Here is an 18,938-nt window from a genome sequence, read left to right as displayed (position 1 = left end):
TTTGTCTTACCCACCCCCCCCCCCAGGCTGAGTGAGATGGGAAGAGTCTACACTGAGCACTGAACGTGGACTCGTTCTGAGTGCTGGGAGCAGCAGCAAGGAAGGAGCTCTGGCAGCCACATGCGGCAGCCAAGGTAAGTAACTGAGCCAGCCGGCCTGCACCACACCGAGTCCCCTCTCTCATGTAGCGAGACCTGATCCATTGTGGATCGGTTTCATGTGCTCTCTGCCCCCGTTTCTCTATCTCTGTTTTACAAGTTGAAAGAGAAACTGATGGGACTTTCCAGGGTTTTCCCTAGCCCTTCTTTTTGGCCATATAAGTCCTCTTCATGTTCGCACTGCCTGCCCGATAGCGTTTTTATTAATGTAGATGTGGCCTTGGGCTTGAAACAGTTGGGAAACACTGGTATAACAGCAGCACTAAGGAATGCTCTATATCCCTTGAGCACCTCCATATGGCGCTGTCTGGCAAAACTGCCATTATTTTTAGGCCATCGGCACTCAGCGAGCCGAAAAAAACCCTTTCATGAGCCAGGCAATCTTTAGTATACCATAAGGTTTTAGAACTTTATTCTGCACAACTGGGCAGTTTTTAATAGGGGCTACAGAATCTACAGTTTTACCCAGCTTATCAAAGAAGGCTGTTCCTGGAGAGATTTTATTTATTTATTTAGATTTCACTCACCACAACCTTTTCATTAGTAGCTGAAGGTGAGTTACATTCAGGTACAGTAGGTATTTCCCTGTCCCCAGAAGGCTCGCAATCTAAATTTGTACCCTGAGGTACAAAGGTTAAGTGACTCGCCCACCGTCACAAGAAGTGGCACTGGGATTCAATCCCTGGCTTCCCTGGCTCTTAACCAGCTGCTCTAACCACTAAGTTTACTCCTCCACTCTCCTTCAAGCTTTTGGGGACAAACCTAAAACCACATGTTTCAAAACTGAGCTGTACCAATAAAGCTCAGGTAACTTTTGAACCCAGAGCTAAAGAAGGCCAGTTTCTAGGAGGTGAATGTAATCTGACCATGGGATAACACTGAGTCAATAAGACTCTGTTATCTGCTTTGACCCAGTGAGCACAGACAAATAAAAAGGTCCAAGTGTGTCCCAATTAGTGGGCAGGAGAGTTAATTATTTGATTAACAAAAAAATAAAATAAAAAATAGATGGAAAAAATCATCTAGGTATATTTGTGGAGCCTCGTCCCCAACAAATAATAAATTATTCAAATGTAAGGATAGCGTTGCTAGAGGCACGGTCAACAAAGAAAGGGTATGTCATTGGAGCTAGGCAGCCAATATAATAAGCAAAGTATTAGCAGATCTTTAAACCCAACCTCAAAGGATATCTAAACTGAGTAAGTGGTAAACAACTTTATACACTATTACCACACTCCTACCATGTTTTGTTAACTTGTGACTGACGCTCATGAGTAAATCCTGATGGATACAGATCTTTTAATATCATCGAATCAGTATCAGAATGCCAAGATTTGGATATCCATAAAATATCCAATTTTCGATTCAAAATGTGATTGTAATAGATGGGCTTCTTGTTGCTTATTGAACATGCATTCATATAATCAACCTGCAGGGAAGCAATTAATGCATTAAATGGAAAACCATGGGCTGGGTGAGTAAGTGAAGGGTAAACTATCACATGACTCTTGAACAATAATAAACTGGATACCCCAGCATCTTGTAAATATTTATTTTCCTGTAAACAGATTTCAGACCAAATTTGGAACCACACTTTTGGAGTGTCCGCAGTTTACCCCTAGAGTAGCATCAGCTTACCACAGAAAAGATTTGGTCGCCCTTCCATTTAAGTGCTTTTACCCAGGCCACGTCTTCTGCACCATCTTTTTAAACGAACCTGCACCCCGTTATGAATCACCCCTTGAAGACAGGATTACGTATGGTTACAGATTAGGTAAAAGTCAGACCTAAGAGTGATTATTTTGGCCAACGTCCAGTAGTTCCAGAATGGTTAAAGAGAATCCTGGAGTCTATTTTATGTTCTGCATAAACATTTTAAGGAACAAGACTCAATTCATCTAAAGTATCTTGGTCTCCAGATGATGAAAAGTGGGAGAAAGGTGGGTTTTGCTGAATTTCACTTCTTTAAAAATAAACAGTTCCTCCCTCCCCCCCCCCAAAAAAAAAAAAAAAAATCACCAAGCACCTGAAAAAAAAGGCATGCTTTATGCCTTTAATTTAATATAATTTTGATATTATGTTACATATTGTAATTCGCCTGGCATGCTTTGCCAAAATAAGCAGACTATAAATCTTTTAAATAAATAAATCAGGCCTTCATTAAACATTTCATTTACTTAAATTTGATTGCATGCCTATTCAAGCCAATAGCTAGGCGAGTTATAACAAAATCATTAAAATGAAAATAGATGCCACTAACTTGCTCAACTCCACCCAGAAACCTGCCTCTCAGGACTGATTCATGCTGATATAGGCATACATGTTATACATTTTTAGGGACCCCTCCAAGAAAAACATATACTTACACCTGCTCAAGGACTGGCACAGCTGCAGTCATTTCTATGGGCAGATTTTTTGTAGTTTTCTATTTAATTTCCTGATTTTTCTCTTGCTTTACCCAATGTACTTTTCTTATGCCATTAGAAAAACTAACTTCTCCCCCCACCCCCCTCCCAAGGAGCTGTAAATGCTGCCTCCTCAACATCTCCAGCTCCAATCGGTCCTGCAGTCCTTCCTCTCGCTGGATCATCAGGCTAATCCAGCTCAAACTGTTTTCAAAGTGGAAGCACCTCATTAAGCCCCAGTTCGACTGGTGCTCACCAAGTACTTTCACTGATCCTTAAGAGGCTATACTATATGTCATATGAGTTAACCATTCTCTCTTCTCCTTTCCTTCACCTAATATTCCTTCTTTAAATGTATTTACTTAGTAAATGTATATCATCAAAACATATCTGAGCAGGTAACAATTAAAAACAGCCATAAAATATAATATATATACCATAAAACATCAATGAAATATAAATAAACAAAATACAAAAAACACAGAACACAAACAAATAAATGGAGCATATAAAGTAATAAATGCAAAAGAATGACATAATGCACAGAGGCATCATATCACCTTGTACCAATGTGTTGTTCCAGAGCCAAACCTTAATCTACCTAAGCCAGCATAGGTCCCATTGTCACCTAATCCCATCATATGTTTTTTCACTAGCAGCTCCGGTCTTTGAGGTCCCACTTCACTATAACCAACTGTTAAATTTACATTTTGATATACCAGATTTTTTTTCATGGACATGACCATCCACATCCCAACTAATTCATACCTGTGTCACTACTAGCACTATGTATTTCATTTCTTACTATATCTAGTGTCTACACTGTCACACATAATACACAATAACTATCATGTCATACAATATGATAAAACTATATACAAAAATTGCATTTTTTTTAACCGGCAGTTTATTCCTGTTCCGTTGGACTTCCAGCTCATTCAGAACCAGGGGCTGCGATCTGGCACCACAACCCTTCATCTCCAACTACCCAAGGATTATTTGCCTTATTTATATATTTATATATTTATAGTCCAGTCATTGCAGTGACAATCCTCAGCTGGAGGTCAGGCACCAGGACTCTTTCAGAAACCCTAGTCCAGTGAGCAGGTGTCAAGACTAACTTCTTTATTTCTTTTATGAACATCATATTCACATCTTCCTAAGTACTCTGTTTTGAAATAGCCACAAGCAAACTGCCCAATGCAATCTGCTTATGCAAATTCCAGAACAAGAACATGTCATGATACAACACTGCAATATGACTAGTTCTGTAATGCAGTGCCAAGGATAAAGCCACCAAAGTACTAATGGTACCACTGGACTTGGCTGCCATTATGATACTCAACAGCTTAAAGAAAAAAGAAACCATGAGAATGTACAGAATGGAATTTTGAGACATATTTACTGAGAAAGCCTACTTAGCTGCAAAAACAGACAAGATTCTAAATATGAAAATCCCCAGTCTGTATGGATAGCAAAAATGAAGGACAATTGGTATCTTCACAGTGAAATTTGCCCAAAACATGCACACAAGGATAAACGCTACACCCATTCCAACACACAAGTTTGCATGCGATGTAGCTTATGCAGCATATAGACACAACCATGAAGCACTTAATACATTATAAAGCTAAAAGAGAGGGTGGTAGAATATCTTCACTACACCTGTCAAGGTACCCAGATAGACCTCCAGACCCTCCTACAGTCAGGTGGGCATCTTCACATCCCATTATCTTCCTCCCAGCAGATGGATTGGAGGGGAGCCGGGAGAGTGTCGAATTGGATCGAGGCGAAGAGCGCTCGATATCATATACTACTTGGATTTCAGCAAAGCTTTTGATACGGTTCCGCACAGGAGACTGGTGAATAAAACGAGAAGCTTGGAGTGAGTGCCGAGGTGGTGACCTGGATTGCAAATTGGTTGACGGACAGAAGACAATGTTGTGATGGTAAATGGAACCTTCTCCTGAAGAGAGAGCGGTTTTAAGTGGTGTACCCGCAAGGATCGGTTGTTGGGACCGGTCCTGTTCAATATCTTTGTGAGCGACATTGCGGACGGGGATAGAAGGTAAGGTTTGTCTTTTTTGGCGGATGACACTAAGATCTGCAACAGAGTGGGCAACGCCGGAAGGAGTGGAGAGATGAGACGAGATCTAAGGAAAACTGGAAGAGTGGTCGAAGATATGGCAGCTGAGATTCAATGCCAAGAAGTGCAAAGTCATGCATATGGGGAGTGGAACCAATCCGAATGAACTGTATTCGATGGAGGGGGGAAAGGCTGATGTGCACGGGAGCAGGAGAGGGACCTTGGGGGTGATGGTGTCTAATGATCTGAAGTCGGCGAAACAATGCGACAAGGCGATAGCTAAAGCCAGAAGAATGCAAGGGCTGCATAGAGAGAGGAATATCGAGTAAGAAAAGGGAAGTGATTATTCCCTTGTACAGGTCCTTGGTGAGGCCTCACCTGGAGTACTGTGTTCAGTTCTGGAGACCGTATCTTCAAAAAAGACAAAGACAAGATGGAGGCGGTACAGAGAAGGGCGACCAGGAAGGTGGAGGATCTTCATCGGATGACGTACGAGGAGAGATTGAAGAATCTAAATATGTACACCCTGGAGGAAAGGAGGAGCAGAGGTGATATGATTACAGACTTTTCAGATACTTGAAAGGTGTTAATGATCAAAAGACAACGACAACCTTTTCCGTAGGAAAAAAATCAGGAGCACAGGGGTCACGATTTGAAGCTCCAGGGAGGAAGATTCAGAACCAATGTCAGGAAGTATTTCTTCACGGAGAGGGTGGTGGATGCCTGGAATGCCCTTCCGGAGGATGTGGTGAAGACCAGAACTGTGAAGGACTTCAAAGGGACGTGGGATAAACACTGTGGATCCATAAAGTCAAGAGGCCGCCAATGAAGAGTGGGTGACTCGCCAGAATGATGGCTACTGCCTGGAGTCAATACCCTTATTAAATAAACATACACATGCTTACTGTGACTCCAACATCGCTCTAAGCTTCAACAGCAAGAGGAAATGTGGAAAAAAGGATTCACACTCACAAAGAGGGGAGTAGCTGGCTTGTTACGGCGGTTACTACCCCAAATCAAATAAGCCTGATACTTCACTTTCAATGCATATACAGCATAGTTCTCTGATTCAACGGCAGAGGAGAAGAAAAACTGATACTTCACACATCCAGCAGAGCTCTCTGCTTCAACGGCAGGGGAGAAGAAAAGAGGGTTCGCACTCACAAAGCGGGGAGTAGCTGGCTTGTTACGGCGGTTACTACCCCAAACCAAATGTGCCCGATACTTCACTTTCGATGCACATCCAGCATGGCTCTCTGCTTCAACAGCATGGGAGAAGACTGATACTTCACGCATATCCAGCATAGCTCCCTGCTTCAACGGCAGGGGAGAGGAAAAACAACCAATAAGGGCTGTATAACATAGTCTGGGTAAAACAAATAAGCATGGGTGTAGCTTGCTTATTGCGGCGGCTACTACCCCTAACTAATCAAGCTAGATATTTCACTTGGATGCAGTTCCATCACTGCTCTCTACATTAAAGGTGGGGGTGGAAGGGAAATAGAACCAAGAGCTAAGAGAAACAGATAAGTATGAGAAAAAAAATGTGTGAAGCTTCCTGGGCAGACTGGATGGGCCATTTGGTCTTCTTCTGCCGTCATTTCTATGTTTCTATATGTTTCTATGTAAGTGTCGCCCCAAACAAGCCACAGGTTAGTGAATTCCTTTTGGTCCATATGTAAAGCAGGAAAGAGAAACCCATCTCCATTACTGCTGGAAAAAGTTTTGGGATCCTCCTATTTACTTAGAAACATTTCTATTACAGTCTACAATAATCTCTCAAAGCGGGTCTCAGAGAACAATCGGACATCAAATTACTAGAACACTTAATCAAAAGAACACAGGAGCAAGGACAATAAAAACAGAACACTTGAATGCACTCACATGGTGGAGGCCTGGATGTTGATTGGTGCTAAGACAATTTGGTGGTCACCTGAATTCTGAGGCCTTATATTAATATGTCCAATTGGAATATGATATTCCGCAAACCCGGATGGGTCAACAAGCGGATAGAGATTATAGAATGGCTAGGCTGGTACCGAGCAGAACAAAAACAAAAGTGGCTAGATTTCCTTCATGGGGAATGGAGTCGCCTGCACAGGCAGAACGAATGGTTTCCTTATGGTAAAGGGTCCTGGGTGACGGAGATTGGTTATTATTCTTGATGAGACTGAAGGAAGGTCTGGTTAAACAGCCATACTTTAGCTTTCTTATGGAAGGGAAGGTAACATGATTCAAGGCAGATGGGCCGTGGTACCTCACTCCAGAGTTTAGGATCTTGCCTCCAGTTAGAAGAATGATTATGGAGGCCTTCATTCCCTGGTTCATCTAGTTTCCCTACACTGTGCAGGAAAGAAAAAAAATACAAAAGGGCTTCCATGAGATAGCTCACTTTTATAATGTGATTAAGGCAACAGATGGCACTAAAGTGGATGCACAGCTTGAAGTGAGGCTGTGTGCATGCTACGTTGTAATGATGTTTCTCACCTGCCCATCTTCTGTTCTGCGCCACTTACTATCTTCCATCCCTTCCCTTCCTAGCCAGCAGAAGACTGACAGCACCTGCTGAGCTGAGCGTTCTTCCATATGAATCTACTGACTCTATCCAAGGGGGCACACTGCAGAACCTTACACTATTCCTGCAGTGTACGGCAAAGAAAAGGCAAGACCCACCGCCATCGCGCAGCTCAAACAGTGCCGGTGGATGATATTGTCTCAGCATATGCAGGTTATCGCCATTCTCCTGCTGGCTGAGGGGGGAAGAACAGAAGAAGGCAGAAGAAAAAAAGGGGAAAAAAGGATAAGGGGAAGGGAGAATGAAGTGGGGAGAGAGAGAGAAGAAGAGTTGAGGAGGGGACAAAAAACTGGAGGGTTCAAGAAGATAGGGAAAAAAGCTGAGATATTCTCCCTTATGCCTCTGTGTGGACATATTGAACCCCAGGTCCCAAGAAGTCATCTATTCTATCTGTACTACCACAATCTTAACATGCAGATGAATCATGATGGATCTAGTAGTCAAGTCTCCAGAGTCCTGCTGCAATGCGCATGATGTGAGAGTGAATGACTTCTTGCTTATAGGGTTATGCGCCAAGCATGGCATCAGTGTTGTGAGAGCTCTTTGATCCTTATGTGTCAGAAGGTGATAATTGATAAGCAAACTGCCATGGCAGCAAAGTCTATTTTCTTCACCCATCTAATCCCTCCACCACGACTGTAAGTGAGTCAACATTTGGAGGTTTTTGTTTTGTTTTTTTAAAGAAGTTGCAAAATCAAGACCATACTGGTGACTTCTGGTCACTACTGCCAGGAAATGCTGGCAAAGTGTTCATGGTGTGCTTTACATTGAACAATATCAACTGATACTGCAGCATCCCGTGCAGAGGATCAGAACATCAGATAGGCAGGTGAAATGTCCAAGGTGGTCAAAAGTGCAACCCAGTCTCTTGGAAAGATTGTGTGTGTATGTGTGAGAGAGAGAGAGGGAGAGCAAGTGTTAGAATGCAACAGTTCCTAATACAATCATCTTCTCTAGGTTTGTCTTAGGAGCAGTGGTTTGGAAGACTAGAAACCCCTATGGTTTTCCTCGATAAATAAGCATCTCTTTCCCAGTTCCCCAGTTCTATGAGAGCCTGTTCTGAATCAAGATGTCAGTGCATAGTATCAGAAGTGAGAAAACATGGAGAATGTACGATCTATTATGTAACTCAATTTAGCTCACACCTTTTCAATGGTAGCTCAAGGCACATTACATTCAGGTATAGTACCTTCTAAATTGTGCTAAGAAGATTTTTTTTGTATTTGTCAAGATCATTTGTTCATATTAGATATGATGTCCTCCACAAAACTGAGTGTAAGGAAAACAAAAGTACCCTATGATGGTAACAGCCCCGCGGGTGTACATGGAGGAGCATATGACAACTACTGTGAATGGACATGGCCGTTTAATAACATGCATGCGTATATGCGCATATGATATAAAATCTGTTGTACATGCAATTTTGTGTGGACGTGTGCTTGTGCGCGCAAATGCCGGCTCTACCGTGTAAGTGGGGGGATTTTATTAGGTATGCGCACAGACGCAATTGCCAGTTTCCCCAGTTCGTTCCCAGTTCGCCCAGGTAAAGCCCCAACCCTTCAAACCCTGCCGATTAGCCCTGACGTTTTAATTTTAAAACTTACACGCCATCCGTAGCAGAAGTAACGTTACGCGCGTTCTTGCGCGCCTACTTCAGATTATAGACCCGGAGCGCCCATGTCCCGTCTATGCCCCGCCCAGACTCTGCCCACGTCCCGCCCTTTTTAAGACTTCCTGATTTACGCATGTACCAGAACACTGTCGCGTGCCTTTTAAAAAGCCTTGCGACGTGCTCAAGCACAACTTCTGCGCATATCTCCCAGCTTTGGCACGCATAGGACTTTTAAAATCTACCTGTAAGAGAATATGCCAATAATTTACATTTTTATATTTCTACGGAAAAAAATGTCAACACGCCATCATGAAACAGATGAAGTGAAATGCCAATTTACGTTTTTAAATCTCAGATTTATGGGGCTGGCTAGTGGCTCAGAGGCAGTGCTGCATTGTTGCCAAGTGGAAAGATTGGTTTTTGATTTCTGGGTCAGATCTTCCGTTCCCTGGGCCAGCCGGGGAAACCACGGAGGCAGCACACCCAGTCCCTGGGGGGAGGAAGTGGCAACACTACCGGAGGTGGGGGACCCTACTGCACTACCCCCAGCCTTGGAATGGCGCAGCAATGACTGAACGAAAGGGAAAAAAAAATTCCCAAGCAGCTGCGAATAGAGGCTCCAGGCAGATCCTAGCCCAGCTTTCAATGGAGCTCAAAGGAGGAGGAGAAAAGCGTCAGGCCCCTCCAAAAAGAAATCTATAATTTATTTATTTATTTATTTTTAATCCTCCATTTCCCCTGGAATCACATGGCAGACATGGGTTTTAAAAAAGGCACATAAAAGCCTGTTTGTTTGGTTTTTTTTGGTTGGCGTGTGGGCATCCATTCTTGACTTCATGCTCAATCTACACAGACAAAGCTTGTGCATTCTCTGAGTGATCCTTCCGTATCTACTCCAAAAATGCACGTTGTCATTCATGGAGGAACACATATTCAAAAAGGGATCAGGAAGTCCATAGCTCTAGCAGTAGGGAGGATGTATGTCTCACAGAAGGGGCCAGGGATTTTGGATGGCCCTATGGCTTTTCCCTGGTGCATTCCCCCTTCCCTTCTCCCAACCCGCCCCAAGCTATTGAACAGTATTCAGTTGTACATTTCTAGGAGTCTTGATTTTTCAGTAAACCAAGCACCCTGTGAGTAAAAAAGCTGTAGAGATCCTGTTAGATTTCCACCAGCAGTAAGGTGGAACAGTCCATGGCTATAGGGGAAGAACAGAGTTGCAGTGCGAGTATGAGGGAGAAGGTGAATGGTGCGCTCCTCTGATATATATATATAAGCTCTGCCCACCGTTTTACTTTGTGGAAAGTTTAGGCTTACCTTGCATGCCTTCAGCTGTGCCCTGTTTTGTTTGTGTAAAGGGGAAAGGCCCCTGGGGTTCTCAGTGATGAAACCTAGGAAGAATGTGGACTCAGAGAGCCTTCCCTTATTTTGAAGAATCATTTTTAAAGGCACTTCCATTTTTCCATCTTCCTGGACTCATGTATTTTTTCCCCCTCTTTTTTTCATTTTACCTTTCCCGGGTTCCCATTAACTAGGGGCTTAGCGTTTTGTTTTGTCATACAAAAGGGAGAGGTCCCTTCACTGAGGATCATCTGCATGATGACTTATAGCCATCCAGAGAAGAAGGAGGAGAGAGGGGATAAAGGGGGTCATCGTGAACCCCCTTCAAGGTCTGGCATGCATCTGCTGAGTTTGGGAGAAGTAAACAGCCAGTATCATTCTGATACTATGAGGAGAAAGGGAGTATCTGACAGAGCACAACTGGAGAGCTAGGAGATATGTAAACTTGCATTTGAACACTTTCTAAATTGGATTGAACAAACCCATTAACTCCGTGGGAGGGAAGCTCAACAACTTGTCCTAAACCATGGGGAAGGGAAGAAGAGAAAATTGACTTTACCATCTTCAAGTTTAGTAAAGACTCAAGAGGTCACAAATTTATCCAAAATTTCACTTGTAACAATCTCAAGTGATCAAGACAGCCATCCTGATCGTTTTCGTCATTGCATAACATCTCAGTGAAAGCACTTTTGGAAACCAAGTCAGCTTCCTGTGTGCTTCGTACTGCATAGTGAGTAAGCGCTCATCAGTGCTGTACACAATAACTGTTTTCTGGGGAGTTAAGCAAATGCAAAAAGGGACTAGAAGACTTGTTCCCCCCCACCCCCACCCCCGGGAATCCTGGAGAATAATGTAATTTACTATAAAGGGAAATGTACCAGCAGCGACTTTATTTGACATATGGGCCACTGCAGCCTCTATCCGGGAATAGCCACCCAGGGGTTACACTACCTCCTGTTCGCCCTTGGTTTGCGGGGCTTGGGCTTGAAAAAAAAAAAGACTGCAATCAACTATTTTACACCAGCGTATGATGTATGCATCACCATTTCTGACACAGCTGACTTCCATTTGTGTTTTTAGTGTAACCCTCTGAAAAGACTGATTGAAACTTTTTTTTTTTTTTTTTTACCAGTCATGTGGCCGCAAACAAAGGCTTTATTCTCCATGAAAGACAGGCTTGGTCAATTAGTTTGGGCTTTACCAGAAAAAAAAAAAAAAAGATACAGCAACAACAAAAGCAGCCACAATATGCCACCAACAAATTTCAAGCCAAGCCTTAAATACCCATTGAGAGCAAGGAAGCCAGTGAACCAGCCTCTGACAGCACTTCAGACATACCAGTTAAATAATGCTGTTTGTAATTACAGCAAATATTTAACTTTCCAACAAACATCCTCTCACTCTCTTGGAAACAACATCAGCAGTAAATACAATGCTTTTCCAGTTAATAAGGCCCCCAGAGAAAACGCCAGACAGTCACCTCTTTTAATCTGCATATTTATGAAACGCTGTCAATTATTCATGATGGCCTTGCTACTGGGAGTGGTGACAGGGGACAGCTGCCTCTATTGGAGACATGCTCCATCCTGTTATGAAGGGCTATCAACCCAAGAACTTCATCTTACAGGGAAGGGGAGGGGAGCACGCAACCACACTGCCCGGTATTTGAGAAGGTGCACAGATTTGTTTCGACAATACGTCTTGTCTTTAATAATAAATTGTAAAAAGCTTCTCATGAGCTGAGGCTAGGGCTCAAGTGTGATTCATCTTGAAAGTCCCAGGAGATGCAAAATCTTAAAAAAAAAAAAAAAACCCAACCTAGCTCTGATGCAGCAGTTACCTAGCAGCACATCCTAGCAACCCAGCAGCTCAGGACAAGAACAACAACATACCAGCTAAAAAACATTGTTCCAAATATGACATCAAAAGATATTTTAATCAAGTCCTGCTAGATCACATTCTTGTACCTTATCAACAAACGAAGCCAGGGTCTCCTTACTGTAATTCCTCACTACAGGCCCTTCAAAGTATCCAGCTTGTTTAGTAGTTTAGAAATGGCTAGCTTATACAATTTAAAATGCCCCTAGCGTACTGGGCGGAGAGGCAGGATTAAGCATGCACCTGCCCAGTTAGAATGGTCTGCAGTTCTCCTCAAGGTATCGTGTTATAGAGCAGCGCAGGTAGGCATGTCATTGAAAGAAGGGCAGGGGCCCAGGCCACACACAAAATTGAAAGCGGCTTCACTCAAACCAGCAGGTTAGTAATATTACAATTTAACAAGGAAGAAACGAAAAGGTCAGAGGCGAGTCGGGTGATAATTTCCGTGCCCGCCCCCAATAAAAACCCCTTTCAAATGTTTGAAAATGTCCATCCAAATGAATCTGCAGCCTTTTTCACTCTTCCCCTCACTGCTCAGTTTACGAGGGATTGGACTGGACCCAGAACTCTTACCTGCCGAAAGAGCATTGCCCAAGTTCAGAAAACACGGAGATATAACACATAGCAGGTTTGTCATGCAGTGGCTTCCTGCCTGCTTCCCGGGGCCTGTTTAACCCTTCTAGGCCCGAGTTCTTGTATTCTGGTGAGGGGCTCCTCCCTTCACCAGGATTCCTTGTGTAGCAGCTGTGTGCAGATGAAATTGGCTCTTCTAGAAGGAAGGAGTCTTAAGAAAACTCAGGTGCCACTAGCAGGCAGGCAGGTGGGAGACAGTGACAGTAAGACAGGCACCAGGACACTGGATAGAGCACAGAGCCAATTCATCTGCACACAGCTGCTACAGTTTGTCATTTTCAGTATGGTTGTGTGAGAGCGTCTATAGGAAACTCCCTCAGACAAGCTTAAGGGACCAGGCACCAGGCACCAACTGTCTTGCCCGATCTTCCTTAAAATCTAGACCCACAAGGAATCCTGGGTGAAGGGAGGAGCCCCTCACCAGAATACAAGAACTCGGGCCTAGAAGGGTTAAACAGGCCCCGGGAAGCAGGCAGTGAGCTGCATCATTTATTTGATTTGCTTTGCACTTTCTTTTTCACTGAAAATAAATTGCACAAAAGGGAACCAGCCAAAGTTTGCCTCCTATTTCTTCTGGCTGTTTCCTAGCTGCTATCATAATGCTTAATGTTTCATATAATTGCCTTTCTTTGTGGCCAATCAGAGTGATATACAATAGCTAAAACAAACACAATATGCAATAACTAACAATTAGAAATCAAAATAAAATATCAAATAAACAAATAAAAGCCCAATGCCGGGTCATTCACCCCATGCCACTAAGTTAAAATGCAATACCACGTGCTCCTGTAAGGACATTGACATGCTTCATTAAAACTGTTCATAAAATGCAAAAGATAATGATGTTTTCATTTTTTTGTTTTGGGGGTTTATTCACCTATTTCCCATATAGCAGATGGAAGTTGGGCTCAAATAATGATTACAATGAAAACAGGAGAGGCACAGGAAGCATTAAACATTTACCGAGAAGACATGGATTCAAAGCACCAGTGCAACTCGATTATTCTAGAGAATTCCTTTGGCAGTTCTAATTTTTCTTTCATTCCTGAGAGGACACTGGATATTTTTGAAAGCCCCTCCTATTTAACCACTCCTGCCGTTTGGAATCAAAGAAACCAGGGAGCTTCAGCGGCAATTCTTACAGGAATCCCCCCTACAAGCACTACTCAGATACATGTAAAGCATGAATGTAACACGAAAGGCTGAAGAATAGGAATCATGGAAGGAAAAACATTTTTTTAAGTAAATACTTCTTATGCTAAAGAACCAAAAACAATAGCACACACAGAATGAAAATAATTCTGGTGACAAAGACGACAAGAATAAAACCAAAAGCAGGGCATAATTATGTCAATAAGCATCTGAAGTATCTAGTTAGTGCTGCTTTCTTAATGAGATGATCACTCCTGAGCCAGATGCACGAAGCACATTACCCATGACGCCAAATGGGCAGCACCCTTTAATGCATCAGAGCCCTCCATCAGCAAGTCCCATGTATTATCTAAGTATAACACAAGCTCAGTAGGCTCAGCAGCACTAGGAGAGGGCAACAGAAGAGGTGCAACTATACAGCCTGCTGTTCCGTAAATCTAAGAAGAGAAAAAAGTTTTTGTTAAGGGTCTTATTCTTCAGTGGTATTGTCCGTCGACACAGAAGAAGAAACTCTTAGGGAAAACAGAGCCCTTCTTTTGTAAGGATTACACTTGAATAAAATATTGCATGGTTATGTGTCACTGTCTCTCCAGCTGCAGGTAGTGTCCTGGTATTCTTGATAGGGTGCAGCTATGCCAGCGCTTTATTTTCCCCCAACCTTTGTCACTCAACGAAAAATCCGTGCATCAAGCCACGTTTTAGTAACATCATTTTTTAACCTCTAAATAAATATCTGAAGCAGGAGCACTGTTTGATCTTGTGCCATTCCGAAATTTCAAAAAGGTGTGCACGAACCAAAGTGAGGGCCCTGCACAGCCACAGGTCTGCATACTTCACCCACATAATCCAGGTAATGCCATCTTCACTGAAGTCTCCATTTTATACATTCATGTTTTTTCACTACTAAAAATCTTTTAAACAAGCAAATCTCATGACCTACCTTAAATCTTTCAGACACCCCTTCAGTGATGCTGATTGTAAATTCGGCTATATTGGGAGCGCGAAACTTCCCTTTCTTGTGATCACGTTCATACTCTGTCTTAGTTTTGACCACCACCTTGCAAAAAGCACCAAAAAATAGTGTGTATAAGTAATTGGCAAAGGACAGCTCAAAACACACTACATGCTCTGAAATGGGAAAATCTTTGTCCAAATAATGTTATCCCAGAAACCACATAGGCTTTTGGGCCTGGGAAATGGAGAGGCGTGCAAAAACCGTACCCAGGACTCCAGCTCAGCGAGGCACAGCCAAATATCTTCTGAGACAGCCTAAATTTTTTTTTTTTTGCGGCAGGCCAAAAAATGAAGTGGCCTGAACATCGATAGATATTCAGCCATTTACATGGTTCAGGAATTCTACAGACTGGAGGCCATCCTGTTCCACTTACATATCTCAAAACATTCAATCTAAATCAGAAAGAACGATTTGTTTCTCACAGTCATAATTTTGTGTATGTGTGTGTCTCTCTCTCTAATTAGAAAACAGAATCACCAGAGCTAGAAATCAGTTACCTTTTAATTTGCTGATATGGTCAAAATATTATTAATGTGTTGTTATTTACTGGAGTTCAGCTTTACTACGGAAGGAGAAGAATATTTAACATGCACAATGAACACATCTGCTAAGAAGTTCATTATCTATTCCAATTAGAGCGCAGCCTTGTAACTGGTAATCCTTGTCTTTTGTTTCCCTTCCTTCCTACCCCCGCCATGCCTCCCTGCCCTGCGGTAATCCTTCTCCCTTCAGATGATTTTTCCGGCCACCTACGTTCCCATTGTGTAAACTGTTCCACGTAGTGGGTTATCTGTGCATCTACATCCAGACGGTATTCTACTGCAAATAAACAAAATGGAAAATAGACTTGTGGAAAATCTGCAGAATCCATCTATCCATCCATTGTATTGAAACCCTACCCTCCTAGTCTTTCAGATCCCACTCGGCCCCAGCATTTTCAGAGGATGGGCCTTATTCACTAAAGGTTTTGTTTTTTTTTTCCATGGCACAGAATGAACAAAAGTCCTTTCTGTATATGGCCCAATGCGTGTACATATAGGGGAATCTTAAATATTTTTATGCAGCATTATTCTGTTCAAACTACGTATTTTTCATTTGCCTACATTTTGCTCCAGATGCATGATTAAAAACATACCACCTTATTTGGCTAGCCAGTTTCAAATGCTTTATTTTTTAGACTGTTTACTCATTGCAGGTGAGACATGCAGTTACCTCCCTTTTTTTTTTTTTTTTTTTTTGTTACTCAAGAAGGGCTGGCAGCTTCTTTGGTTCGGGGCTGACAGCTTCTGTTTCTAGACGCCGGGATGCTGAGGGTTTGGCACTGCAAACGCTTGGGGCTTGGCTTGGAAAGCTTAGTTGCAGCTCTCCCCCTCCAGACACATAACCACATCTGTACGTTCAATATTTTACCTTATCCGGGGGCGGGAACTGCAACTGATTGACGTCCAGGGGGGTCATCAGAGGGATGGTGTCAAATCCATCCTCGCAGCCGGGAGGCTTATTGCCCTTCTCGCTAAAATTATTTCCCAGCTTCACCATCCTTCCCAGCCACACAAATAACGATACTAGAATGAATTTAAAAAAAATAAAAAAATATATATATATATATCTCGCAAATGCCTTGCCCGAACTGATTTTTCGCTCACAACACCTCTACACGTGTTTCCATCGCCAGGCTGAAGCCGTTGCCCACCCCCAACTTGCGCCTTGCTGGATTTTGCACACCCGTCACAATACAAAGCGCGCCACACAGCATCCGTGGGGAGGGGGTACCAGAGCATCATCGGGCACACCCCCAGAGAGGGAGATCCAGCAAAGCCCCCGGCCCACCGTGCATCCCTCACCTGCCCAGGGAGGAAGGCGATCACCCGCAGACGCTGCGGCACTCACCAGACGAGAGGAGCTGCGGGTGCCTCCGACGTGCCGGCGACTGCGAAGAGCGGGGGAGAGAGAGCGGCGCAGCAAGACGAGAGAAAGCTCCCTTTGGCGCTGGCTAAGAAGATGGCGAGGGAGGGTGCTGGGGGGGGGAGTGGGGGGCTCTGCTCCCGGCTCCGCTCTGCTCTCCTCGCGCGCGCTCGCTCTCTCTCTCTCTCCCCTCCCTCCTCTCTCCGGCGGTGACGCAGCTGCGCTGGGAGGTTCCCTGCAGCCGCTGGAGGAGCCGCAGCCTGCGCGCCCGTGCAGCAGCAGCAGCAGCAGGAGGAAGCGCAGGCACTTGTAGGATCACAAACACACAGCGTCAGTCAGCCGTTAAGGGGCTCGCACACAGTCAGCCCATCTCACTTCCTCCTTGCTTCTCCTCTCTCTTTCTGCCTCCCCCCCCCCCCTCCACCTTCTCCGCTTCTTTCCTCCCTCTTTGTTGTGCCTTTTACCACATCCTCCTTTTCCCTTAAGTGCTTCTCCTTCCCTCCTCTGTAAAGGCGGTTATCGTGGCTGCGTTTAAAAAGGGTTTGGACAAGTTCTTGGAGACGTCCATAAACTATATAAACCAAATAGATTTGGGGGAAAGCCACTGCTTATCCCTGGAGGTTGGCAGCATGGCATCTTTCTACTGTTTGGGATCCTGCCGGATAGATACTTGTGGCCTGGATTGGCCACTGTTGGAAACATTAGTCTTGATGGCCACTCTGTCTGACCCTGAATGGCAATTCTTATGTTCTCATGTTCATCCCTACACAGGGCTGCAGATGAAATGCCTCTTATTGGGCTAAACACATCTCCCAGGACGGTCTTGCCTATCTGTTTCTTTGTATAGCTTCCATTTTACTGCCTCCTCGCTGCCATATTTATAAAGAAGTAAAGTATTCACTTCTGAAAGTGAGGATATGGAGGATTAGATGAAGGCTTACAAAGAAAGAGTAGAAGAGTAGAGAGAGGTGAATGCAAGAACAGAGCTAGTGGGAGAGAGTTGTGAATAAAGGAGTAGCAGGTGACAGCCTTAGGGGGACAGAAATGGAAGGGTAGTTTATGCTGAAGGGAGATCTATAGAAGTGGAGGAGGGCATAGGAACTGCAGCTAGGAGAGGGAGATTAGGGTAGTTGACAGCCTCTCCCTTATCACTAGTAGGGGGTGTAAGAACAAGAGGAGTTACAGATGGATAGGAAAGAGGCAGAAGAGCATCACCAGGGGTGCGGCAGAAGGAGGATTGTCACAGGGGTGAGGAAGGGGAGCATCACCTTGGGGGGGGGGGACAGCCTTCCTATAGCATGTGCCAGACTCCTTCTGTTACCAGATTCAAATCAAGCCTGAAAACTCACTTCTTTGAGGCTGCATTTAGTACCTGAACCCAATTCTTCCTGCTCATGTAGTGTATTTATCAATCTGAGCTCTAGACTGGGGCATGCATTTCTCAGTTTCTTACACAGAGCTGGGGCTAATAGATAGTTATGTCTCTGCACAGCACTCTACGTATCTGGTAATCACTAGGCACGTCATGATACGAGAGAGGAGCAAGGAGAAATCTCTCGGGGAGAAGAAAGAAAGAATGTCACCTGGGAGAACTGGGAGGAGAAGCTGTACCAAAGAGTGAGATTATTAGTGGTTTGCATGGAAAATTTTAGATATTTGGGTCCTGTTTTGTTTAGTTTGAATCAGAAACTCTGATCATTTGTTTCCATTAAAGTCTGTGGGAGAGTAATGAATCCTATTTTTTTTTACTCAATTTTGGGGCTTTTCATTCAAGTTTTATGAAAATTGCTGGCAGGCAACAGCACCCTAAAACAGCAATAGTGGCACGAACACTACACGGCTCCAAAAGAGAGGCAAAGGGCACCCCAAAATGGCATGAACAGTCCAAGTCGCTGTGAGAGGGGCAAAGCAGCACAGATAGTGACACGAACATCTCAAATCACTACTAGATGGTCAAAGAGCACAAACAATGGAATGAATGCCCCAAAGAATGCCCCAAAGAATGCCCAAAAGAAGTGCAAAGGGAATGACACCCCCCCAAGACATAGAATGAGGGGTATGACAAGAAGCACAATGGCACAAAGACCCCAAGCCATAGAGTAAGGGTATTGAAGTGTACATAGAAACCCCAAGACATGGTTGCTGACTACATTCACCAAGACATTAGTGCAAGTACCA

At 43.8% G+C, this 18,938-nt stretch overlaps 1 protein-coding gene across 2 annotated transcripts in view; it reads right to left on the bottom strand.

The window, feature by feature from the left end:
- LOC115085259 (neuronal vesicle trafficking-associated protein 1) overlaps positions 1–16,419 on the bottom strand; it is a 92,052-nt gene extending 75,633 nt beyond the window's left edge. For both annotated transcript variants that reach the window (XM_029591082.1, XM_029591091.1), the window contains exons 1-2: positions 16,266–16,419; positions 14,781–14,897 (exon numbers count right to left, since the gene is read on the bottom strand). In XM_029591082.1, coding sequence (XP_029446942.1) covers positions 14,781–14,897; positions 16,266–16,394 — 246 coding nt within the window. In that variant the 5' untranslated portion in view covers positions 16,395–16,419. The remainder of the gene's footprint in view (positions 1–14,780; positions 14,898–16,265) is intronic.
- Positions 16,420–18,938: the final 2,519 nt, after the last annotated feature.

This window comes from Rhinatrema bivittatum, chromosome 1 (genome assembly GCF_901001135.1).
Source record: "Rhinatrema bivittatum chromosome 1, aRhiBiv1.1, whole genome shotgun sequence".
Taxonomy (NCBI): Eukaryota; Metazoa; Chordata; class Amphibia; order Gymnophiona; family Rhinatrematidae; genus Rhinatrema; species Rhinatrema bivittatum.
This window is presented reverse-complemented; position numbering and strand designations above follow the sequence as displayed.